Source organism: Gadus macrocephalus, chromosome 13, assembly GCF_031168955.1.
Source record: "Gadus macrocephalus chromosome 13, ASM3116895v1".
Lineage (NCBI taxonomy): Eukaryota > Metazoa > Chordata > Actinopteri > Gadiformes > Gadidae > Gadus > Gadus macrocephalus.
Genome location: NC_082394.1, coordinates 13,908,785 through 13,933,784, shown reverse-complemented (window position 1 = coordinate 13,933,784; position 25,000 = coordinate 13,908,785). Strand labels below are relative to the sequence as shown.

Sequence of the window (25,000 nt, the reverse complement as noted above, 5' to 3'; positions counted from 1 at the left end):
GGCGATTAGACACCATCGTAAATCCTTCTTCCTGGGACCATAGCTCCATGATGTCTGCCAGGAGATGAGATCCAACCTGATGGAGTAGAGACACTGGCGCTGGTCAGTGTGGATGGAATTCTTTGACCGTGCTCCCATAGTCAGGTGGGGCTTATAGTCCCAGAGGGGAAGCGGATTGAGGAGAGTTGAACCAAGTTGCAATGAATACAACAGACTGGAGCATGAAAGAAGGATATATATGTGGCGCTCACTTGTAGTCCTGTTTAATACCTGAAGGGGCCTGACAGATGAAGGGGAGGGGCCTGCAATGAACAGCGTTGGCATTTGAATCGAAAGGGACTGCTAATTATTTTGAAGGAGAATGTAATTCTGTGATTGTTTGACATTTTGCTTAAGCTACATTTAATGAGGTACACCTGCCTCTTACACCTCTGTGATAAAGGCCTATAGTGTATAAGATAAAGACACATTTAGAACTCCTTCATGTATATTACAGGCTAATATAAGTTTACATTCAATGCAATATTCAATTCAGTTCAAATTCTACTCAGTGTTTATTTATTTTGAGCTACTTTATTTTGTCCCTTGGCTTGGCTGTCCCATGGCACTAGACAGGAATCCTGCAAGCGATACGTTGGAGTCTTCATTAGATGCCGTTGGTTCTATGCTCATCGCTATAAACAGCTCCCTGGTCGTCTGTACCAGCTGTAGCATTGTTGATAAGTCACCCAGCTACAGCTGGGCTGGGGCTCTGCTCTTCATCGCAGCAGAGGAAGGGGACGGTGGGCGCACCCTTCTCGGAGCTCTGGCAGCTCAAAGTCACATTATCACACACTAAAGAACCGGTAGTTAATACAAACATACCAAGATTTAAATTAATGTAACATATAATTTCTACCGAGATGGGTTAGGACTAGTCCAAGTCCAAGTTATTCTATCGCCGGTTTGATGAACTCATTCCTATTCCAACCATTTTCCCCATTCTTGCTACTGTACACTACTCTTGTTTCGTATCAAGACATTTTTTACATGAAAATGAGATCTAGCTACAGCTTAGAGTGGCGTGGCTGCTTGGTGGCTAACAATTTACGTGGTCCTTCAGATATAGCCCGATGGGATGCCTCCGCCAGTGGTGTCTGTCTGCGTCTGGCCCCCCGCGTTATCAGCTAGCCGGGCCATATATATAGCCAAACGCCCAGCACGCCACAAGTAGGGCTCTAATTTAAGATTGTTACACACTAGGGCAATGTGGAACTCCTAACTTCACACTCTGCTTACAGTTGTGTGGTTCACATCTCCAAACCCAAGCCAGGACTATATTATACACCCGCTGCTAATGAGAGAAACACACGGCGTAGCTCTTTCTCTGCTCTTTCTTTCATTATTACTCAACCTCACCCTGTCTGTTTCACCTTGTGTCTCGCTCCCGTGCTCACACCATGGCTGACGTTGTTTGGGGCTCAACGCTGGGGTTTTTAAATAGCCTCCTAGCCTGGATCAGCCAGCCCAAAAAAGGCAGAAGGCATCTACAGGGCCCGTTGTCGCCCCCAGCCACCCCCACCCTCACCCAGAAATATCACTATCCATCCCACTGGAAATACCCTTTTTTTCCACAACATTGAATGGTATTTCGGCAGAACATGAAGAAATATCAGAAAGCCACAGTAAAGCCCCTTAGTCGCATATATTCCCTCACATAACTGGAAGCGTGAAGAAGTTGGGATTTGTTTACCTTTAGATGTGTTTTTTCTTACATGACCACCTTACTAGTATTTGATCCCATGATCAACAGGATCAAATCCCATTTAATCCCTCTTAAAGTCTCAATGTGTGACTTGAGTCACAATGTGTGACTTTAGGAAGGGTCAATTTACTTCTTCAACTAGCTCTAAAGCTTCAAATTACCTGGAACAAGTATCTGTAGTCAATGCTGATAGTGCTTTCAATGTTATCAATAAAATCATATCTGATATATTCTACAAATAAAGAATACTGGTCAGCCAGTAACACTGGCTTCCATTCACTCGCCAGCCAAGCTATGCTTGTACGCATCACACAGCTGCACAGCCAGCTGGAATGGACAGAACGCTGTCATTGAGTTTTTGAAATTCTGAACTAGGAGGGGCTCAATCTAACACATTGTGACTTTAACGTGAATTACTGGGCTCATCTGGAATTCAATATTTATTTCTATATAATCAATATATTCAAGCACCATTAATGAAATTAAGTTAACATTTTCAGTAATGAAAGGACTTTGTAGTCTCAGTCAGCAGACGTCTGATGTCATGAGGAACCATTGGGGCTGAGTTCTGATCCGAGGAGGCCTAGAGTTAGCCTGTGAGCACAGGGTTTGAACCCAGGACCCTCCACCCGTACCTCCAGACTACCCTGTCCCTGAGAGGCAACACGTCCGATTGGGACGTGTAAGGGGAGTGAGGAAACCTGTGGCTAATCAGTACTTATGGACGCTGTTCTCCCCCAGGATCCTGGTGGGGGCCCCGCGGGCCGCGGGCCAGGGGGCCCAGCAGGGCACGCGGCCCGGGGCACTGTTCAGGTGTCCCATCACACCAGAGGAGTACGACTGTGAGCGAGTGGACATCGACGGAGATGGTCAGTGAGCTGTGGTCTCAGCCCTGGACTGGGATCGATGTGCCATGTTTGCCACTGTCATGTTGGATCCAAATGTCACAAAAATGCATCTGTGCACACAATGTATGTATCCTTCATAAATGTATATCATGGCTCAAGCCTGATACAATAAGTTGATTCTTGTCAGCTGTCCCATCTTTGACAGTAAGGTGAAACCGACTATTCATGCAATTTCTAATTCCTGCATGGGATAAACATTGTTTAATTGATTTATTGATTGATTTGTCTTCTAATTGGGCGAGTCATACGTGGTTCAATGTTGGTTGTAGTGGAAGAATTGCAAACATAATAGTTTATATGACAATTAGAATTAGTGTGCAGGAATGTTCTTTTTAAATGCATTCGTATGAGCCTTTCATAATAACCCCTTGGATCAATGTTCCTCCCCAGTGAGTCTGGACAGAGAGAGCAAGGACAACCAGTGGCTGGGAGTCACAGTGAAGAGCCAGGGCATTGGAGGGAAGGTGGTGGTAAGTCCCCCCACATAACAGCACCACAACGCAGCCACAACAGTGCTAGGAGTAGAGCTAGACCAATGATACATCGACACGGCCACTTTCTTTGTGCTCTTCCTGTAATAGAAACTGTGGGTTTAAATGATGTTTATCTGGAACCCTAACCACTTGTTACCAACATATGAGTTGTAGGACGGGAATATCTGTTACTTTTTCTGGATTCAATTATTCTAAATTCCCAATGGCAAAGCAGAGCTCCGTTTTAACTCTCTCTCTCTCTCTCTCTCTCTCTCTCTCTCTCTCTCTCTCTCTCTCTCTCTGGCTCTCTCTCTCTCTCTCTCTCTCTCTCTCTCTCTCTCTCTCTCTCTCTCTCTCTCTCTCTCTCTCCCTCCCTCCCCCCCCCCTCCCAGACCTGCGCCCACCTGTACGAGCTACGGCAGCGGGTGAACCAGCCGTCGGAGACGCGCGACCCCATTGGCCGCTGTTACGTGCTGAGCGAGGACCTGACGGAGAGGGACGACCTGGACGGGGGCGAGTGGAAGTTCTGCGAGGGCCGGCCCCAGGGACACGAGCAGTTTGGCTTCTGTCAGCAGGGGCTGTCGGTCAGCTTCACCCCCGACAACAACTACATCCTGTTCGGGGCCCCGGGGACTTACAACTGGAAAGGTAATGGCGGCCGATTCGAGGAACGATGGATGGCATATATGTGTGTGTGTGTGTGTGTGTGTGTGTGTGTGTGTGTGTGTGTGTGTAGCATTTTTATTCTTGAACCTTATCATAGGAGTCAGAAGAACTCTTTGTCCGGAAGATGGCTTGCCTTTTGGTGTTAGATTTTCTACTTTCCAGCAATGTTTGAAGTGATTGTTTGCATGTGAATTATTTTACGTCTACCTCTGCCGTCAGACAGTCAGACCTTACTTCTAGCACTGTGCATACTTTGATCGATTCATAACAGATAATGATGGATCCGCAGCATCGTCAAGTCTTAAAATCCTACATTTGGAATAGTATCAAAAAACCTTTTTACAAGCAATTCCACTGCTGCTAACCAAAAGACAAGCCAGATACCAAAAGCGGGGATACAGTAAACTGCCAATCTGTAAGTTCTTTAGAGCAAACTCACTGTTCGTGCCATTGAGTTCCTTTCATGGGATCAACATTGTCTAATTGATTTATAATTCAATCTACTAATTGGAAACAGTATACATACTGATCAATGTTGGCTGTTCCATCAAATAGTGCCCTGGCATTGCTCTGGTGCATTCAATCACTATACGTCTGACATATGGTTCAGCCATATACAGTAGCACAAGCCATCAATCTAACTAAGAAGGTTTACTCTACATTTAGCATGCCTCCATTTGATAGTATATTCTATAACATAGCTGGATTTCCTCTGTAAGGCTATAAAGTAATTTCAGTTATCTTACTGGAAAACATTTTCATAAAAAAGCTCAAATAATGGATACTTTATTCAATTTATGTTACATATTTGCTTACAATGTATTTTAGATTTTGTATTACTGTATTTGCATGACAGTTTTGAGAGAATGAGTGTGTGTGTGGTGTGTGTGTGTGTGCGGGCACTGCATGAGAAACAGAGTGCTTTGCTGTGCCTTCACATCTTTGAATTCCAGGCGAGATGCGAGTCCAGCTCATCAACCAGAGTGTGCTGGATCTGGGTGTCTATGACGACGGGCCCTATGAGGTGGCCGATCAGAGACAGCTGAACGTGCGGCTGATCCCTCTGCCTTACCATAGTTACCTGGGTAGGATCCCTCCTCTCTGCTGACCGCTGACCGCGCACAGAGGAGAAGGACAGGGCCGGGGGGGGGAAGGTTGACCTTTAACCTCTGTACCCAGAAAATAACTTTAAGCTCACATCCCAACGCTGGGATTTGACAGTCGGGCCAAACTGGCTCAGACTGGCTTAAGGACAGTTGTTGGCTGATCTGTTTATGACTCACCAGGGTCTAGAGCCGACTACTTTTTTATACTGTCCCTGAGTATTACTTGTCCAAACATCTGTCCAATATTTAATATAGTGTCACATTGAATCTTTTACACTGATGATCACATGATGATGAACAAAAAGGAAGAAACATTTTCAGTTCTGCAAGGGCGAGGCAGCCACAATGCATTCTGGGTACAGTCGGAGTATGAATTGTCAACCCCTCCCCCCATCCCCATGTCAGTGCTCAGTGGCTTCAAGAGGAGAGCCACTAAGCCCCGCCCCCTGACTGAGCACCAATAAAACCGGCAAGCCATCTCACCTGCACCTCCTTGTCCCCCCCCCCCCCTCCTTTATTTTCTTTCTTCATCACCCTTTTACCCCCACCATTCCACCACCCCTCCACCACCCCTGCACTGCTCTCTCTCTCTCTCTCTCTCTCTCTCTGTCTCTCTCTGGTCTGGGCCACAGGGCTCTTGTTCATGGCTAGCCCCTTCGAAGATACGCTGCTGTACAAAACGCAGGAGCCCTCCAGCCGCTCCACCTTTGAGGACGTAGCTCATAATAGCTACCTAGGTTTGTAGACGTGACGGGTGTCTGTTGTCTCCCGACCGGGGCTGACTGGGCTTGTGGTGGTGTTGTCCTACTGTCTTCTCCGTCTCATCCGTTTGGTTTCTCTGAACTATAGTGTGAGCCAGTCGATAAATAATTATGCCACCATCCGCTGATATGAAAAGATAGCCATTGTATTACTGTTTCTTCAGATTAAACATAAATTAACTGATGAAAACATAAGTCAGAATTTGTGAAATACATGCATACATAAATACGTACGCAATCCCTTGGATGATGACTTGACATCAATCAAATGGTTGTCTTTGAGTATTGCAGCAGGGTGTGTGTGTGCTGTGTGTGTTCTGTTCTCCGTCTGCTGGTCTCTGTTGTCGTCCCGTCCGTCTGTCCCGCCCGGTCTGTCAGTCCGAGGGCATGTGTCTGTCTCTCGTCTGTAAACAGCTCTCCAGGGCACTTGGTGGTGGCGGTGGATACCTCATAGGTGTCAATCAAATGTCTGCTTGTGGTTTGCTAACAACATTGGGAAGTTAGTGCATTAGTCAAATAACATTAGTGAGTTCATTAACCTCGGTGAGTAGATCAGCATGAGTGAGTCGATGAAGCCCTCTTCCATTAGCAACAGGGGACCAGGGACGTCCTCCAAAAGAGTGTTATGGCTGTGGGGAAGGAGCATAGCCCTCTATTAATAACCCTTTACCTTCTATGGTATGTGTATAATTATCGCTGAAGCAAATATATTAATTTATACATATATATTAAGTATTATTCCCGCCTGCATCGTCTTTTGGTTTGAGTGATTGTTTTGTCTAGTTTCTTGGCATCGATAATCAAGACCTTTAGTGGCTCGCTATTAAAAAGGATAACGTACCTTCCAGAAATGTCTTTTTTAAAGGGCAAGTGTTTCCTTTGCATTAACAGCGTGGTTCCAATATCTCTCTTATGTCTCCCCATATACTCCTCAAGATTCCCCGTTCATTTTACGCATAAAGTTCCCCAGTGACCTTCATCATGCGTTTAATAACTTGCATACCATCATCAGTTTCTAACCCAATGACAATGAAACCCTCATTACTTTTTTATTTATGAGCAGAGGGACAGCTATTACTGATGCATCCTCATTATCATTTATGATACTACACAAGCCTAAAGTCATCATGTAGCAATACTACATCAATGCATAGCCTTAAAGGTGCACCTGTACGATTGGGACAAAATAGGAGGCCAATTGTAGTTTAATATATTTTAATAATAGCCCTTTAAGCCAAGTGACCTATTGTTAGAGTTGTACTCAGTTTTACCATACACACAATCAGAGTTTAACCTATTTCTATATTGATGTACAATCAATTGGTTTCCTCCCGTTTTTCTCTACTGCCTGTAATTGGACAATTTTAAGGTCACCGTTGTCCTCGCGAGGACATTAACGACATGGCCACCCTCCCACGGCCTTTTAAAAACCTTTGTGGGAAAAAGGCCCTTGGTTTAACAGAGGCCTGGTCGCGGTCGCCGGTCGCAGCACCGTGTGTTAAAGTCCCACCCAGAATAGCACCATGTCCCAGAGCGACAGTGACTAAAGAGTAGCAGCTTCTCCATTTAAGGTCGAGTCGTTTCCCTTTTCTCTTTGACGGGAACTGTCATGGCGGCCGTCGCATTCCACACCTGCCCCCCCTAGAGCTGCTCTCTTGTTTGTCTGTCGTCGTTGTCTCCTTCATGGATATTAATTGTGCACGTTTACTCTTGACTAACGACCCCTCCCCCCCAACCCCCTACCTCCCCTACCCTCCCTCCTCTCTTGGTTACCAGCCCTCTCTCACTCCCAACACTAGAGAAGCAGCCACTGCATGCCCTACCATAGGTTAAGTTTAGCTCCCTTTTATTTCAACAAAGTGGTGTTGTTTTTCCACAGCTTGCCAACATACTGCCAACATGTCGCATTTGCATTTCACATCTCTATCCCCGCGGCATCAAACAGTTAAGCATTCCCTCACCAGCCCCCTCGCCCACAAGCTCACTTCCCACAGTCTTGCTGCCGACTTTATATGCAAACACATGATTACACTCTCCCATTCAAACAGGTACACACACACAAACAGACACACACACACAATCAGTCACTTGATCAATGTCCCGCCACGACGTTTTCATCACCAGTGGCAACCGGTACTTTTCAGTGGCACCGTGAATCTCAGGAGACACCAGTGAAGGCCCAGTATATCTTCTTCTATTTCACTTTACCACAACCCCCATTTGCTCTTCCCAAATGCACACAGACCCACAGCTTCTCCCCCTCCCCGGCTTAGACCTCTACTCACAATCGCAGTGCACCGTGGATGGTGGATATTTAACACCGCACTGAGTTTGGCATAAAATCAATAGTCACTTAAGGCACACATTTCATTAGTAAGGGGATCATGCAATGCAGAGGAGAGATGAGGCTTCTGAGCCACATGGTCAATACTGACCCTTCCTCTCTCTTCATCCTCTCACACGCACACTTTAACACACACACACACACACACGTACACACACAAATACTCGCTTTTCTTTCTTTCACCCTTCAATCTCTCTCTCTCTCTTTCTCTCTCTCTGTCTCCCTCACTCTGTCTCTCCGTCACTCTGTCTCTCTGTCAGTCTGTCTCTCTCTCCCTCACTCTGCCTCTCTCTCTCTCTCTCTCTCTCTCTCTCTCTCTCTCTCTCTCTCCCTCCCTCTCTCTCTCTCTCTCCCTCCCTCTCTCTCTCATTCTTACCCTATGTCTCTCTCCCCATCCATCCCCAGGCTTCTCGGTGGACTCGGCCATGGGCATCATGAGCCTTGGTGAGTTGACCTTCGTGGCGGGCGCTCCCAGGGCCAACCACACGGGGGCGGTGGTGCTGCTGCGGAAGGACAACGTGTACCGCCTGGTGCCGCAGCACATCTTCTGGGGGGAGGAGCTGGCCTCGTCCTTCGGCTACTCGGTGGCCACCACCGACCTCAACAGGGACGGGTAAGTGGTACACCAGCTTCCTCAACCAGTAGCAGCCGGTGGAAATGGGTGGGAAATTGCTCCCGAAAAATCCATTCAACTCAGAGGTAACGATTGGTGGTTTAGTGACTCCGCCCACTAATGGGCTAACCATGTAATTAATATGCCCATTAGCGACCCGGGTTCGATTCCCTCCTGTGGTCGTACCCTGCATGGTGTTCCCTCTCTTCCCAAACCCACTTTTCTCTTCTCTCGTTAATCTCCTGTCCATATAGGAGCACAAAGCCCATACAATTACACATATATTCACAAAACAATCCAAAGGATAACAAAGACTTTATCAAAGATTCCGCGTCGCTCTATCTTTTGGGTTTTCCTATTTCTAACCCTCCCTGATTCCTGCCTTCGTCCGACCTCCAGCTGGACAGACCTGATTGTGGGCGCCCCCAACTTCTTTGACCGCAAGGCGGAGATCGGCGGGGCCGTGTACGTGTACCTGAACCCCTTCGGCCACTGGGACGACCAGGCCCGGCCCATACGCCTCAACGGCACCTACGACTCCATGTTCGGCATGACGGTCAGCAGCATCGGGGACCTGGACCAGGACGGATACGGAGGTCGGCATCATGGAAACTCTTTTTCTCTTTATCTAGCTGTCTGTATCTCATTACATTGGGGCAGCTACCACTTCAATGGATTTGAATTGTTATAATGTCAAGTAGAATTAGTGTTGAAATGGAATGATATTCATCAAATACTCTCCCTGCGTTTGCCTTTGTTTCCTTTGAGGTGATACTATAACTGCTGTTTTTCTTCCCCTTTCAAACTTGGGCAGACATCGCGGTTGGAGCGCCGTTCGATGGCGACGGCAAGGTGTTTATCTACAGAGGGTCCGATGCGGGCATAGAAACGAAGCCAGCACAGGTGAGTGCAGAACACGACACAACACGCACACCCGCTGTGATGAGGTGGGGCATGACTTGGTTAAGTTATGAGAAGGAAGAAAGGGAGCCCATAAATGGATTGTGCTATTCAAAGCTGTGTTGGTTTTAATGGATGCTCCTTGCTCTTCAGGTCTTGGACGGGCGGGACTTTGACGTGAGGCGCTTCGGCTACTCCATCTCTGGCGGTCTGGATGTGGATAAGAACCAGTACCCGGACCTGGCTGTGGGTTCTCTCAACGACTCGGTGGTTCTCTTCAGGTGAGGAAACAAGAAGAAACATGATCACACTTTAGTTTTAGTATCATTGATGGTTTAGAGGCAGACTTTGATTTAATTAAATCATAGTAGTTAATTTGCGTCCCAGTACATTCAAGAATCATTTAAAACTTCTAATAACAAAGTATAAAACAGAAATGTACCCAAATGTACAAAAGCAACATATCTGTTGAAAATAATTACCAATTTCCAACCAACGTGTATTCCTACTGCTATACAGTACTCTGTTCTTTGTTTTTTAAAACTTTGTCGTGAAGCACTTAAAGTATACCCAGTATTGATTGTATGCCTTTGATTATCCTCAGCCTCACTTAGAAGTCTCCTTGGATAAAACCGTGAGCTGTTTTTAATGCCTTCTTCTTCCATTGATGTCCTTGCTGTTACGGTGGTGTCTCAGATCCCGTCCGGTCATCCACGTGGTCAGGGACCTTTCTATAGAGCCTCAGAACATTGATCTGGAGCAACACAACTGTCAGGGCAGGGATGGAGTCTGGTAGGAAAACCGCACACAAATCATAAAACTACTAAAAAAACAATAATAAAATCAGGTATTTCTATTGTCTATCAATATGTATTCAACTCTCTGTCTAGCAGCTATGTATCTATCCATCTCTCTTTCTGACTGTGTGTCTGTCTCTCCCTGTCTCTCTCTGTCTCTGTCATATTCTCTGTATCTTTGTCTGTGTCTCTGTCTCTTTCGTCTCTCTCTCTCTCTGTCTCTCTCTTTCTCTCTCTCTCTCTCTCTCTCTCTCTCTCTCTCTCTCTCTCTCTCTCTCTCCCTCTCTCTGTTTCTCTCTCTGTCTCTCTCTCTCTCTCTTTCTCTCTGTCACTCTCTTTCCTATTGATGTCTGTCTGATATATACTGTATGTCTATCTGATAAATAAGTATGGGTTCTCTACTTCCCCTTAAGGAAATTATGAAATGAAACAAATCAAGATAAAATCAATGTCCTATTTGTTTTCCAGCGTGGAGGTGAAGGCATGCTTCACCTTCACAGCCCACCCAGAACACTACTCTCCACACATCAGTAAGTCTCTACACGTCCCCTTTAAATACACCACCACCACTTACAACACCTCTCCTGCACAGTGGACTCAACACTATTTATACACAGTATCTTTAACCCTGGATTAACCGTGGTTAGGCATTATTTTAAGGCCAGGGCTCGAGCTGTGTAATATAATACAATACAACATGCACTCTCTGTGTGTCTATGTGTTTGTGTATGTGTGTGTGCCCTGACATTTCTACCTCTCTTCGCTGTTGTTCTCTCTCTCTCTCTCTCTCTCTCTCTCTCTCTCTCTCTCTCTCTCTCTCTCTCTCTCTCTCTCTCTCTCTCTCTCTCTCTCGTCCACCCCAGCTCTGGTGGTCCACTTTGAAGCTGACGCCGAGCGCAGGAAGCTGGGCCTGCCCCACCGCGTTAACTTCCTGGGTCGCAGCTCGCTGATGCCGGAGTACACTCAGACAGAGGAGGTGGAGCTGCACAGACAGAGGCACCCTGTGTGCACCAGCGCTGTGTTCCAGCTGCACGTGAGTCACACGCACCTGATGCATTGATATGAAGCTGATGAAACAAGAGATAAAATGAAGGTTGAATTGACACCCAGCCAATAGCGCGCCAGAAGCAAGAGGTTGTGTTGCAGGTTTTATGTTGTCTTGGTGAACTTGATGACAAAACACGTGTGTACCAGGGTGACTGTTGCTGTTTTGTTATCATTATGAAGTCATAAATATAGATCTGCATCTCCAGATTCAATTAGAAGACCACCCATACAAACAAGCCATTTACAGTGCAATCCACACACATGGACGTTCATGGTTCACGCACTTCGACCAAAGCCTTATCGTTCCAAAGGACCAAAACAAGCACTCTTCACCTCCTGTGGTGACCTATGACCTTTGAAGGTGTCTCCGTACAGGAGAACCTGGGGGACAAGCTGCGGCCCATCTCCCTGGCCATCACACACACCATCAAGCCCGTCCCGCCACGCAGGCACTCGGGCTCCAAGCGGCTGGAGAAGCTGGCTCCCATCCTGAACGTGTGGCCCTCCAACACCCTGCACTCTGAGGTCAGCGGGACGGATTGAGATGGATGGTGTTCTTTGTCTTTCCCTGGAAGTACCACGAGGAATTTAGCTTCCTCTAAATAGCTGTGTGAAAAGCTCCCTTCATTCCAACCGGGGACAACGTCCTTTTTAAAGACTTTTATATGCATTTTGCATCGCCTACTCTGCTAAGAACAATTGGAGGCCCAAGCACTTTCTCACACATTTATATATACGTTTTGAACCTTATTGAAGCATGCTAACCAAAATGTGTACAACAATATCCTACACAACATCACTGAGGCTCGGGCCGATTGGTTTAAGAGAAGGAATAGGATTCATAATGGGTGCATATTATATATTCCTATTACATTTTTCTCCCCACAGGTTAACTTCTTGCGGGAGGGCTGTGGCGATGACAAGATCTGCCAGAGCAACCTGAAGCTGAGCTACCAGTTTGGAACACGACCTCTGAACTCTGACCTCTTCACCCCTCTGCCAAAGTTAGTGCCCAACACAACCTGCCGTTGAAGGGTAGAGATGTAATGTAACATGCTGTTGACCTGAGCACGGTTGCCTGGCAACCAAGCACGCAGGGTCTATGTAAATGAGTTTGCGGGTGCATGCTCGTGAATGCATTAAATAAATTGCCATAGCCGTCTATCGATGGATGCTGCATGTGTTTGACCATGCTCTCAAACCTTGGTTTTTAGTTTAAGTCTCTTGGCCATTAGTATCTGCTAAAATAAAATATACAGCATGCTTTATTATTATTCTATTCATCAAGTTATTATAATTGCTACTGCCAAAAATAGTCTAGATCACCAATACGGAATTTGTTTCTGAATCCTTTCATTAGCATACATTCATGAATGTGGATTTTTATAATTGATTTACCCATGCTGGGAATTATAACATTATTCACATTAACAGTGTTTTACTTATGGAAAAAATAATCAATATATTCAATAATGCATAATGTCAATAACTTAACATACTATATCCAATAATGTTCACCTCTGTTCTCAATGATGAAGACATTTACATTTTAGACATTGAGCAGGCGCATTTATCCAAAGTGACTGACACACACATCGACAGCATAGTCAACCATGCAAGGCAACAGCCAGCCCATCGAGAACAGTGAGCGTTAGGTGTCTTGCTCAGTGACACCTCGACACTCTAGCTAGGGGGAGCCGGGGATGGATCGGACTAACAACCCGCCAACCCCTCTACCTTTGAGCTAAGCCAACCCTATTTGCGCGTTCATTTCCACTAGGGTACCATTTATTCGTATTAGTGTCCTGTATTTCTGCTGTGACACCCACATTCCCTGTCTGGGTAAAACAAAGCGCATCTTCTCATCTTAATCCCAAATCCTTTCCCTTCCTGTCCCCCTTGTGTCCAGAGACGATGAGGGGGTGCAGGTGTTCTCCATGACGGACCAGCGATCGGTGGTCCTGGAGATTACCATCACCAACTCCCCCTCGGACCCCCAGGACCCCGACGAGGACGGAGACGACGCGCACGCTGCCCAGCTGCTCATCTCCCTGCCCCCCACCCTCTCCTACATGGGCTCCCGCATCCCGTCACAGGTACCCCCGTTACAGCGACACACACACACACGCACACAGACACACTACGGAAGGCCCCAAGGGTCACAACAACTAAGCTGTACGATAAAAGTCAGTAACCTCCACAAGCGAGTCTTCAGTGTGCAAGAGCACAGTAAGATAGTTTGACTCCTCAAATCATGGGTTGAATATGCGCATGACTGTGGATTTGCTATTTAAGGTTTTAGCATGCCACCTAGTGGCCACATATTTTAAGGAATAAGCAGTCCTGTAGTAATGAAAAAGACTGCAAATAAAAAAGAGTGAAATAACGTGTTTTTAACCCCTAGAAAAAATAAATAATAGCAATGATCATGAAGTCCTTTGTTCACTCCTGATGAAGTTGGATTGATTTTGGTTTGGTTTCTTATGGTCCCAGTCACAAGTACGATGTGAGCTCAACCACAATGGCACCCAGACTGAGTGTGAGCTGGGGAACCCGGTCAAACGAGACTCTACGGTAAGGCAGTAACCATGGAGAAGTTTCCTCTTCAATGTGTCAATGTATTTGTTATTCGATGAGGAAGATGTTGAAGTATAAAATAAATTAGATCCCTTATTAATTACACTCACAAAGCATATTAAGTGAAGTTGATGTAACTGTTTGTCATTGCCATTTGATTTATGTAAATGAAGAAGTCACCATGCATTATATAAGATTCTTACACATAGGCAATGTATTTCAATATATTGTAATGTTACAATGTTTCTGGACAACAAAATAACATTTTGATTATTTTTTTAGATAAAATTCTCCATCATTTTAGGAACTTCCAATATCACCATAGAGACAACCGAGCTGAAAGTTGATCTCCTTTTAAAAACGTAAGAATCTTTTTACATTTTCAATTTTAATCAACACTATATCAAAAAGAAAAAGATCAATATAAAATAATGCTATATACTGTACTTTTAATACTGCAAACACAACCCAAAATATCTTGATCGGAAACGTAAATATCCCTTGTTCCTTTCGTATTGGTTTTCAGAATCAGTGAGCAACCAGACCTGGCGCCAGTCAAAGCGCTTGCTAAAATGGTGATAGAGCTCCCCCTGTTGGTCAGTGTGTAAGTACACCCTCCAAAACCTCTGCTAATGGCCTCTTTCCCTCTCTTTACAAAATAAATGTCGTCTATCCATTCAGCCACGGGATAGAGAGAGACACATTGTTGGCGAGGAATGCTTATGGAGCTAGTGATGTCATGTTGCTTCTTTGATCCGACTGGACAGGGCTGTGAAGCTGTGCCAGTATGTGCTTCTGTGAGAGACTCTCATGTGACCCTGTGTGTGTGTGTGTGTGTGTGTGTGTGTGTGTGTGTGTGTGTGTGTGTGTGTGTGTGTGTGTGTGTGTGTGTGTGTGTGTGTGTGTGTGTGTGTGTGTGTGTGTGTGTGTGTGTGTGTGTGTGTGTGTGCAGGGTGGCCCGTCCCCACCAGCTGTTCTTCAGCGGGGCCGTGAGGGGAGAGAGTGCCATGTCCACGCTGGACGACGTGGGGAGCCCTGTGGATTTTGAGTTCACGGTGAGAGCTTTGAGAGTTTGTTGAGGGTCAGCTGTTACCCCAGCCGGTAGCAACCCAAGCCGGTGACAACAGTCTCTGCCACTGTCAGGTATAGCAATAGTAGGATTGTCAAATAGGTTGCTTGAATAAAATAACATTTTGGAATTTAGCTCTTTTCAAAAAGCGACTCACTATACGTGAATTTAAATACATTTCATCAAGGAGCAGGTATGGTTAGGCACCTTGAAGCTTGACTTTAGGGTAATTTGGATTTGAACCAACAACCATCTGGCTGGGAGTCTTAACACCCTGATTGCTAACTAGACTATCCTGACAGTCCTGCTAGAGGTATCAAAAGTACACCATACATCTAAATAAACTAGGGGCCTATTGCTTGGTAAGGCACAGAGCATGCAATCTATTAGAACGCGTGACATTCGTACATAGTCAATAGGGATTATTCAATTTGTGTGTGTGTGTGTGTGTGTGTGTGTGTGTGTGTGTGTGTGTGTGCATATTGTCGAATATATCTTACATTCGGGTGGGATACTATATCTATCTATTTTTACTGCTATCAGGTATCCAATCCAGGCCAAGAGGTGCAGACGCTGGGGTCAGCCTTCCTCAACATCTTGTGGCCGTATGAGTTGGCCAATGGAAAGTGGCTCCTGTATCCTGCCAGCCTGAAGTTCGAGAACCACCCGGACCTACGCTGCACCTCGTCAGAGGATCTCAACCCGCTGAAACTCTCCCACAGCAAGGATGTAGAAGAGGCCCTGCAGTCCAAACATCTGAGGGTAGGTGGAGGGGTGCATTAAGTTCCTTTAGTAACACGAGCCAATCGTAAAGTACGACAATTATGCCAAACCTATGATATTTATATAGTTAACAGAAAAAGAAAGATATATTGGAACGTTCTTCCAATTGATTTGGAAATTTCAATGCAATCTCAATGCTACATCATAGCTAAACGACATTGTTTTGCATTTATGTGTATTTTTTTAAGTAGTAGCATTGTCTTGCAAATGTACCTTACACTTGATGGTTCTGCTTTAACCCCTTCATCACTGTGTCTTTGTCTGTTAACCTTGTGCATCAGGCGGGGAGGAAGAGCCGGTCTCACCCTGAAGACGAGGGTCATGGGGGCCAGACGATGACGAAGGGCAACGCGGGACGGACCACCCCGGCGGTGGCTGCCTCAGAGCGACGAAAGTCCCTCAAACTGGTAAGATGAGGCGGAGGGACCCTTAGGGAACAAGTCGGCACACACTCACACACAAACACACACACACACACACACACACACACACACACACACACACACACACACACACACACACACACACACACACACACACACACACACACACACACACACTCACACACACACAAACACACATGTCTAGCTTTGTTCACAAACGTGTCTGTTTGTAATTTCTTTATATAAAATAACATACGCACAATTAAATGTATAGATTATGCTCGTATGCACAATAATTCAATACCAGATTTTCTGCTACACATTGATCACATATTCAGCCACTAATCTCTTTATCTCTCTCTTTCTCTCTGTTACCCAGGACTGTCTGTTGGGTTCTGCACGATGTGTGCTCTTCCGGTGCCCCCTCTATAGTCTGGCCAGTCAGGCTGTCCTCAAAATACACGCCAGGCTATGGAACAGCACGTTCATAGAGGTAAGAGAAGGCCTTGCAAACACATCAGCTAAGTCCAGACCAGAACGTCTTCCCCCCTCTCTCTCTGTCCCCTTTCTCTCTCGCTGTGTCGCTCTCTCTCATGCACACCATCCCCGATCATTTCTCCTCATCCCACCTCTTCTCCGTCCCTCCATCCCCAGGAGTTCCCGTCCATCAGCGCTCTGGAGCTGGTGATCCGGGCCAACGTCACGGTGAAGTCCACCATCAAACACCTGCTCCTCAGGGATGCTGCTGCTCAGGTGGAAACCCTTATCAGACACACAACATCAACTTCCCATCGCGTTGATGGCTCTTTCACAGTCAGCCACTTAGGCTATCATTTAGGCTTCACAACCTTTTTCGGAACCTTATGTACCGTCACAGACATCAGTACGGCTCAATACCAAGCCGCTTTCTCAATACCAAACCAGACATGTTCTATTATTATGTTCAAAGAAGCTTGAAGTGGCGTCCTTCTGTTAATAGATCAGCAACCATCAATATGTTATATTGACCAATTAAAGTAACCCTGTAAACTGATCATAGTCCCTAACCACTAGATTTAGCGGACACTTCGCTCCAAAGCCACTCCCAGCCAAGGCTGAGAACACTCAAGGGATACAATCAATACGGGAGCAACTGGATGAATTGAGTGCTGTACAAGAACAACTAAAGAGGGTGCTTTGAATGAATCAAATGGTGAATCAGATGTTAGATTGCAATACTATGAGATTAAATGTTCTGCTCTGCAGACTTTACGATGGAGGGAGCGAACTATAAAGTGCAAGACCCCTCGTTGAGGTAGGCTGGATGTTATTTTGAGATGCGAAAGCACAGTCAGATCCGCCGTTGGGCCAAGCCAAAGCTGGACACTGGGGTGCTGTCAGGAGAAGCTTTGGGCATACAACGAGTGTGAGAAGGAGGCTATTCTGCCAGCTTCCACATTCTGCCCAGGACACTGAGCTAGCCAAGGGGACGTACAGACATATTCTTGGCTTTGGCTTAATCCTCATCTTCCCACATACTTAGACAGAATTAACTCTCTTTAATTCTTACACAAAATGCTTAGTGTATAAGAATTGTATTAACTCTTAACCACTCATCTGCGGATGAGTGGATCTGCGGCTGCAATTACAGTTACAGCTGCAGATAAGTACGACGCAAACGAAAAAAACACGTGCTAAGATTGTACAGAGATCAGATATAGCCCAACCGATTCAGTGCTGGGTCAGCCAATGTTAGCTGATCACTGCTGTGTCTAAAGCCCATGAAGCAGTGTGTTATTGAGAGGGGCTTTGTGTCGGACCTACAGGTTCCAGTGATGGTGTACCCAGAGCCCGGCCTGGCCGACCAGTACCAGATCCCCTGGTGGATCATCCTCATTGCCGTGCTGGCAGGCATCCTGCTGCTCACCCTGCTGGTCTGCCTCCTGTGGAAGGTAAACCGATCCCAACCCCCGTAGTCATAGTCATTTACACATGGATATACACTGCATCTCTCTCTGTCTCTGTCTCTGTCTCTCTCTCTCTCTCTCTCTCTCTCTCTCTCTCTCTCTCTCTCTCTCTCTCTCTCTCTCTCTCTGTCTGTCTGTCTGTCTGTCTGTCTGTCTGTCTGTCTGTCTGTCTGTCTGTCTGTCTGTCTGTCTGTCTGTCTGTCTGTATCTCTGTCTCTCTCTGTCTCTCTGTCTCTGTCTCTCTGTCTCTGTCTCTGTCTCTCTGTCTCTCTCTGTCTCTCTGTCTATCTGTCTCTCTGTCTATCTGTCTCTCTGTCTCTCTGTCTCTCTGTCTCTCTCTGTCTCTCTCTCTCTCTCTCTGTCTCTCTGTCCCTCTGTCTCTCTGTCTCTCTCTGTCTCTCTGTCTCTCTGTCCCTCTGTCTCTCTGTCTCTCTCTCTGTCTCTGTCTCTCTGTCTCTCTCTCTGTCTCTGTCTCTCTGTTATTGGCTTGAGTCACGACTCGCTGGAATCAATGGTCATGAGACATCCACTGGATGATTACGTCATGAATGATCGAAACTTACACTGTCTGAGCAAAGTAGAAGGGGTTCAATACAAGTTTAATGTAGTATTAGCATTGATTACATTAGAACTAGGTCTTATTCACACTTGATTAGTGTAGACAAGATTGGGTTCAGATTCCATCCAGTATGGTTGATCCTTCTCATTAAATCTGCAATGAATAGCTATTAATATATTTTATAAATGTATGTTTCTCGCCCAGCGCCCAGCCAGGGAATTTTCTATAAGTCCTCATATTATTATTGTTATTATAATTAGCTACTACAACTCAAGCCACACAAGGTGTTAATGGGAAACCTTACATAGTGTAGGTTTAATGGTTCATATTTTTAAAGAGCTATTTCGAATAGATCACCAGTTCCTCTCAATAGCATCACCTCATTCCTGCCACTCTCGCTAATCTTTTCCTACATGTGTCAATCAGTTACTTATTTTTGTGTTGTTTATTTCTCTCCCATTCCCATTGCCATTTATTCCTTCTATGTTCATTCTGCTGAACTATTTCCCTTCTTTTTTTTTCTGTGTTTCCCACCGTGTCTGTCACTCTCTCTATTTCCCATCTCCATCTCCACACATTATTTCCCTCAAAAATGTCCTTGTCTTACTGTTTATTTTATAACATTTCACTCTTACATTTACCTCTTTCCCTCACTCTTCTCAATCCCCTCTATACTATCTGTTCTGTCTTTCCCCTCCACACTGTCCCTCCTTCACCTCCTTTCTATCTGTCCTTCCCCTCCACACTGTCCCTCCTTCACCTCCTTTCTATCTGTCCTTCCCCTCCACACTGTCCCTCCTTCACCTCCTTTCTATCTGTCCTTCCCCTCCACACTGTCCCTCCTTCACCTCCTTTCTATCTGTCCTTCCCCTCCACACTGTCCCTCCTCCACCTCCTCCTGCTCCATCCTGCCTCAATCGTCCACACCGGGGGGGTTGTTGCTCTTCCAGTGTGGATTCTTCAAGCGCAGCAAGCCGCGCCGCCACTTTGAGACGGAGTTCTACCGCGCCCACCTGGGGGTCCAGCCCTCGGAGGCGGAGAAGCAGGCCTCTGAGCTATAGGGTCACCCCCACCCCCAAAAATACCCCCCCCTTCCTGATTTTCTCTGGCCTGCTCTCCCCTCCCCCTTCCCCAAAGCGGTAAACAAGCCTCCCCCTCCATTCTCATGGCTTTGGTGGTCTTGGTGTGCGGAGTAGGGGCATGGTGCGAGTGCTTTGATGGCCGGTCTGGGCTGGTGGTCAGTATGGCCGCCGGGCGGGGAACAGAGGGTGAACAGACATTGACTCATGACACACTGTTAGATACTCAGAGATTATTCATGCGCATTTCAGTTATTGCTACGATGAGACAAGAATGGTCAAAGTAAACAACAATAAAAGTGTTAACGATATGTTTCACCACACTGCGTCCTTGCTGGGCCAGTATATACAGACACAAATTTCCAATCAATATCCTTCTTGGCAGCATTCGCCCCTTCTTCCTCTCCCTACCTGTGGGCCCTCTGAACACCGCCCAGACCTCTCACAGGACAGGCCGTCCAGAAAGCTGTTCTGCTTTGTTTTGCTGTGTCTGTGGTTGACCTGGCAGTGTGTGAAGACTTCTCGCCCTTTTTTCTTTTGACATACTGGCAGCGGTTCTGAGGGGTCCACTTCACGTGGAGTTGTTCCTTCTCACCACTTATTCTCAACCCCTTATCCAATACCTCCCCCAGCTCACTCCTAGCTTTCAAGCCCGAATAACAGTGTGTATGTGAAATCTATTCGAGCGCTGCCTCCAGGTGCAGTGTTCTGTGTTTCTCTGTGTGTGTATTGCCACGTGTATATGCTTTCCACACATTGGCACTTTTGAATGTGGAGCGTGCGGTTCTTCTCAATGAAACTAAATAGTAGTGTAAAGCATGTGGCTGTGCACTTTTTTTGTCCGTGTTTGTACAACAGAATAACTGCTTTCTGCCCTCTGCTCTATGTTTAATAGATTGAATAGGTCGGCACATTCCTGGAATACCTTTTACAAACCTATATACCCTTTGAAGCGCAACAGAGTTGAGATTAATCACGAGATCATTCGGAGCATTAACATATGTCTCCCTTCCTCCTTTCTACTTTGGCTCCGGCCAACAGTGTGGCTTCTTCCAGCGGGCCCAGTACAAAGACAAGGTGCCCCAGTATCACGCAGTGAAGATCCCTCGCCAGGACCGACCTCAGTTCTCCACTGAGAAGCCGGGGCCCATCCAGAAGAAGGAATGGAGCACCCACTGGAGCGATAGCGCCTCCTAGCTGACCCTGTGTGCACTGCACCCCACACTCACCCCTGGTTGAGCTGCTGCTGACGTCCCCTCAAGACAACGATCGACTTGTAAAGTGAACGGGGACCCGATGTCATCACCAACTGACTCTGCTCATCGTACTGTAGCAATATTAATGGATTCAATGTGCGTTATTTCGTGAGCTGGTCTTTCTATCTTCTGCCTTCTTCCTGCATTCACACACACTCACACACACACACGCACACACACACATACACACAGAGTTGCTGGGCTGAGGGCTGGCATTGGATGGATTGTCTATATTTGCACTGCGTTTCTATTTGACCATTTAAAGTCAATAATGTTGAGCCTCATGAATCAATACTCAAGAGTGTAGCTCACTCAATGCCTCACAGCCTCCAGAAGAAGTGCTCAAATTGACTTCATACACACACCCCCATCAATATTGACCGAAACACACACACACACACACACACACACACACACACACACACACACACACACACACACACACACACACACACACACACACACACACACACACACACACACACACAAACACACACACAAACACACACCCACACCCACACTTCTATGGTAGAAGGTTTAATTATGCGAGGGGCGAAGTAGTTCAATGTGACCAAGAAGCCACAACCTGTGACCACAACCTTCTTTCCTTAACTTCTGTCCAAACAAATCTAAAATTGGCTAAACATATATTTTATACACAACATGGCTTTAGCTTTTTAATGACATTTATGTAACATGGGAAGCGTTATCAAATGGTTACAGATATAAGCTGTAATTCAAAATACCAAAGGGCTGTGTTTTTGGTTAAGGCTGACAGGCCACACAATTGTTCTGTTTATGTGAAATTATTTTCAGATACACACAATGCCCATCAGAGTAGGAGCCAGTTTTTTCAATTTAATATATGGTTATCAAATATAGACAAACATATTTGTTTTCTGAGTGAACTTGAAAAAGATCAGGAGAAACGCAACGTTGCTTGCAAAATGTTGACAGTCTATGACATCTGCTAATCTGCTAGCCTGATTAGCTTCGGTGACAAATATATATACCTTTTGGTTTATTTGTCGTCTTCGAACAGCTAATGTTAGTCAAAGGTCGATGAAGGTTCATCAAAATAATATGATTCATACTTTCTAAAGAAAACATACCATATTCCCACATATAGTAGTGTAAATAAATAAAAATATGAAATGTACGAGGTTTCAGATAACCTGGGCGTTTTTGTAAAAGGGGATGTCATCCCCTTTGTAAAAAGAAAAAGACTTTCATCCAATTATTTGATTAAATGTACTAACCTGCTTGAAACAATGTACCTGGAGAAAGGGCCTGTGCCAACCAGGATATTGTACATTATTACTTTGGTACTTACATTTCTAACTGCATACAATTAAGTGCCTTATTGTAAAAATGTGGCGCTACTGTATTTAGGGGGGAAAAAATACTTAAAATGCTGCCTTCAAGTATCTATTTAAAACCTATGGAAATGGGAATGCATCCCAGCTCATATGAAACAAATTGGGCATGAGGGAAGATTCCCGGAGAGTGAATGGAATATGTCTGCCAGGAGGGAGATCTGTTTTTAAGAACAGAAGAGGAAATAAGAAATACTTACGTTTGGCACATTGTACATTAGCACATAAGAAGGACTTTGATTGGGCGTATTGGTGCATTTGGGCACAGGAAGTGGCTATGAAGCATGTACAAGGAGCTTGTTTTAGGTATTGCTGGACAATCTCATGATAGATGCATGAACGTTATGTTGGTCATCTGACGCCATCCCTTTTATTGTTTTATTTTTTTTGTTCAATGTTTTATTTATTTTTGTTTGGATGCACTGTTTTAACATTGTAAATAAATAACAAATTGCTGATCACAACACATTTACATATGTCGTGTTGAATAAAGGTTGAACAACTTTTACAGAGGCAATTGTCGCTCAGAGACGTATTGTTGTAATATGTCCTTCCCTCACAAGAGGGAGCCATTACTCACATTCTTCGTTGTTGAAATAGGCCTACAACCGTGGTTGAAATACTAAGGCAATGAATACAAAACAAACTACTCATGCATAATAAGAGGTATGTATTTATATGTGATGTGAATTCTGGCATCACGCATTAAACATATTCAAAAACCTACTGCAATACCTATATTTTAAGTTATGTTGCTTCAGATTGAAATAAAGACCCCAATAAAAATAAATAAACACACACACTAGTATTTATGAAGGGTTTGGGCGTAGAGGATATATACATATACATATATATGCTGTTTATGTTTCGGATGTAGTTAATGAGTTCATTAGAACATTACAGGTAAATAATCATAAATTATGAACTTGGAGTGAAGAATTGTATTCATTTTGAATGATTGTACTACATTAAATCAGCCAAACAACCTTAGCCCTAAAGCAGAAATATCTCCTGTGAATCCTGTGCATGTGTTTGTGCGCGTGCGTACGTGTGTGTGTGTGTGTGTGTGTGTGTGTGCGTGCGTGCGTGTGCGCGTGTGCGTGCGTGCGTGTGTGTGTGTTTGTTTCTGTGTGTGTGTGTGTGCTCTCTGCAGGCTTTTTTAAAAGCTGGAATAAATGTGTGTATGTCACCCATTAGGTTTGTTTATAAGCCAAATCTGTTAATGTGTTTATCCACATGGGTTAGTCACTGATTGACATCACTCAGACACACACACACACACACACACACACACACACACACACACACACACACACACACACACACACATACACAGGATACGATATTTTTTGCAATCATAATATTTAAACATTTGCTTGTGCTCCTCAAACAAAACCTGATGTTATTGCACAGATTTCTCTTAAAACCAGCGTTCTCAATGATTCTATAGTGTGTCTCTTTTATGTATCCTATTTACGTATAGATGACAGTATATAAAATACTTACATGTGTAAACATGGTGATTATTAAATTCATTAATCATTATAACAGGATTACAATATTTTAGATACATTCAAGTGGTAGTTTCTTCAAGTCTATATTTCTTTTTGAATCTTTCTCTCTCTCTCTTGTTCTTTTTAACAATAAAGGTTAAAGAACTATGTTATCACATTATAAGTACATTATTTTAACCACCAATTAGAAATAATCCATGTCATTGACAGTCACCATGTTCGTTGTCCGTTGTGCATGTGTACTGCATCAGAGGTTTGGGCGGATGTGAGTCCATTCACACGGATTTATCTGTTTAATAACCTGGAGAGCTACGTAGTGTCGGCCCCCAGGAGCCCCATCAGAAACACCCCTGGCTCTCCATCTAGACTAATGCCCTGATCCTTCTAATGGACCTGATGGACCCCCAAAGTGCTCAGCACCACCTCCGCATCCCGCTCCTCAGCCTCCAGGCCCCTGGGTAGGGGGGGGGGGGGGGTAGGTTGCCGTCATGGCGAGGGGGTATATAAGATTGGGCTGTGGGGTGCTGAACAGTCCTTGAACCAGCTGGGAAAGGAGAAAACCCCGGGCCTAGCCTCAGACGACTGCTGTTTCTCACCTTTAAACCTCAGCGTCTTCCATCATCAGTTTGACCATCATGGACGCCACAGCTGCACTGACGCTCCTCGCTCTTGTATTGGCTGCGGCCGGTGTCAATCACGCAGTCCAGGAGCAGGGTGCGGAGACCAATGATATCCTGCCTGACAGCATGGAGGAGAGCATGGCCGATCGCTTGCTGGGGATGGTAAGATGGGCAGATCAGTGTGATAAGCCATGACTGACCATAAACAGGAGAGATAGCATTTTAACCTTTTAACCTTCATGTTTGAACCTTCCTACCTTAGGCTGAGGACTAGTTCACTGTATCAAATTAGTTTGAGAAAATCTTTGGTGAGAATTGGGGCTGCCTCACTCCACTGAGGATTGTCTTTATGTAAGCATTATTCTAGATTCAAATAAAGCATAGAATATTTTTATTGATAGTAAGTGTGTGAGCTGTAAATGTAAGTGTATACTTTTTTAGACCTCAATTTAATATACTTCTTTCTGTGTGTGTGTGTG

The 25,000-nt window shown here is 45.2% G+C and overlaps 2 protein-coding genes across 6 annotated transcripts in view; both read left to right on the top strand.

Annotated features, from left to right (window-relative positions):
• Window positions 1-22,855, top strand: part of itga7 (integrin, alpha 7) — a 36,691-nt gene extending 13,836 nt beyond the window's left edge. For 2 of the 5 annotated variants that reach the window (XM_060069172.1, XM_060069174.1), the window contains 24 exons: window positions 2,486-2,613; window positions 3,043-3,122; window positions 3,518-3,773; window positions 4,745-4,876; window positions 8,408-8,615; window positions 9,015-9,211; window positions 9,430-9,518; window positions 9,669-9,796; window positions 10,212-10,307; window positions 10,781-10,842; window positions 11,176-11,345; window positions 11,735-11,884; window positions 12,248-12,363; window positions 13,269-13,455; window positions 13,853-13,933; window positions 14,219-14,298; window positions 14,463-14,540; window positions 14,889-14,991; window positions 15,549-15,767; window positions 16,070-16,195; window positions 16,551-16,664; window positions 16,826-16,924; window positions 17,977-18,102; window positions 20,797-22,855. In XM_060069172.1, coding sequence (XP_059925155.1) covers window positions 2,486-2,613; window positions 3,043-3,122; window positions 3,518-3,773; window positions 4,745-4,876; window positions 8,408-8,615; window positions 9,015-9,211; window positions 9,430-9,518; window positions 9,669-9,796; window positions 10,212-10,307; window positions 10,781-10,842; window positions 11,176-11,345; window positions 11,735-11,884; window positions 12,248-12,363; window positions 13,269-13,455; window positions 13,853-13,933; window positions 14,219-14,298; window positions 14,463-14,540; window positions 14,889-14,991; window positions 15,549-15,767; window positions 16,070-16,195; window positions 16,551-16,664; window positions 16,826-16,924; window positions 17,977-18,102; window positions 20,797-20,952 — 3,181 coding nt within the window. In that variant the 3' untranslated portion in view covers window positions 20,953-22,855. Of the gene's footprint in view, window positions 1-2,485; window positions 2,614-3,042; window positions 3,123-3,517; window positions 3,774-4,744; window positions 4,877-5,529; window positions 5,635-8,407; window positions 8,616-9,014; window positions 9,212-9,429; window positions 9,519-9,668; window positions 9,797-10,211; window positions 10,308-10,780; window positions 10,843-11,175; window positions 11,346-11,734; window positions 11,885-12,247; window positions 12,364-13,268; window positions 13,456-13,852; window positions 13,934-14,218; window positions 14,299-14,462; window positions 14,541-14,888; window positions 14,992-15,548; window positions 15,768-16,069; window positions 16,196-16,550; window positions 16,665-16,825; window positions 16,925-17,976; window positions 18,103-19,626; window positions 19,816-20,796 lie in introns of all 5 variants that reach the window. The other 3 variants (XR_009528656.1, XR_009528657.1, XM_060069175.1) reach the window with 3 other exon arrangements.
• A 1,590-nt stretch (window positions 22,856-24,445) lies between these two features.
• Window positions 24,446-25,000, top strand: part of npffl (neuropeptide FF-amide peptide precursor like) — a 2,049-nt gene continuing 1,494 nt past the window's right edge. Inside the window, exon 1 of the mRNA XM_060069679.1 lies at window positions 24,446-24,683. Coding sequence (XP_059925662.1) covers window positions 24,537-24,683 — 147 coding nt within the window. The 5' untranslated portion in view covers window positions 24,446-24,536. The remainder of the gene's footprint in view (window positions 24,684-25,000) is intronic.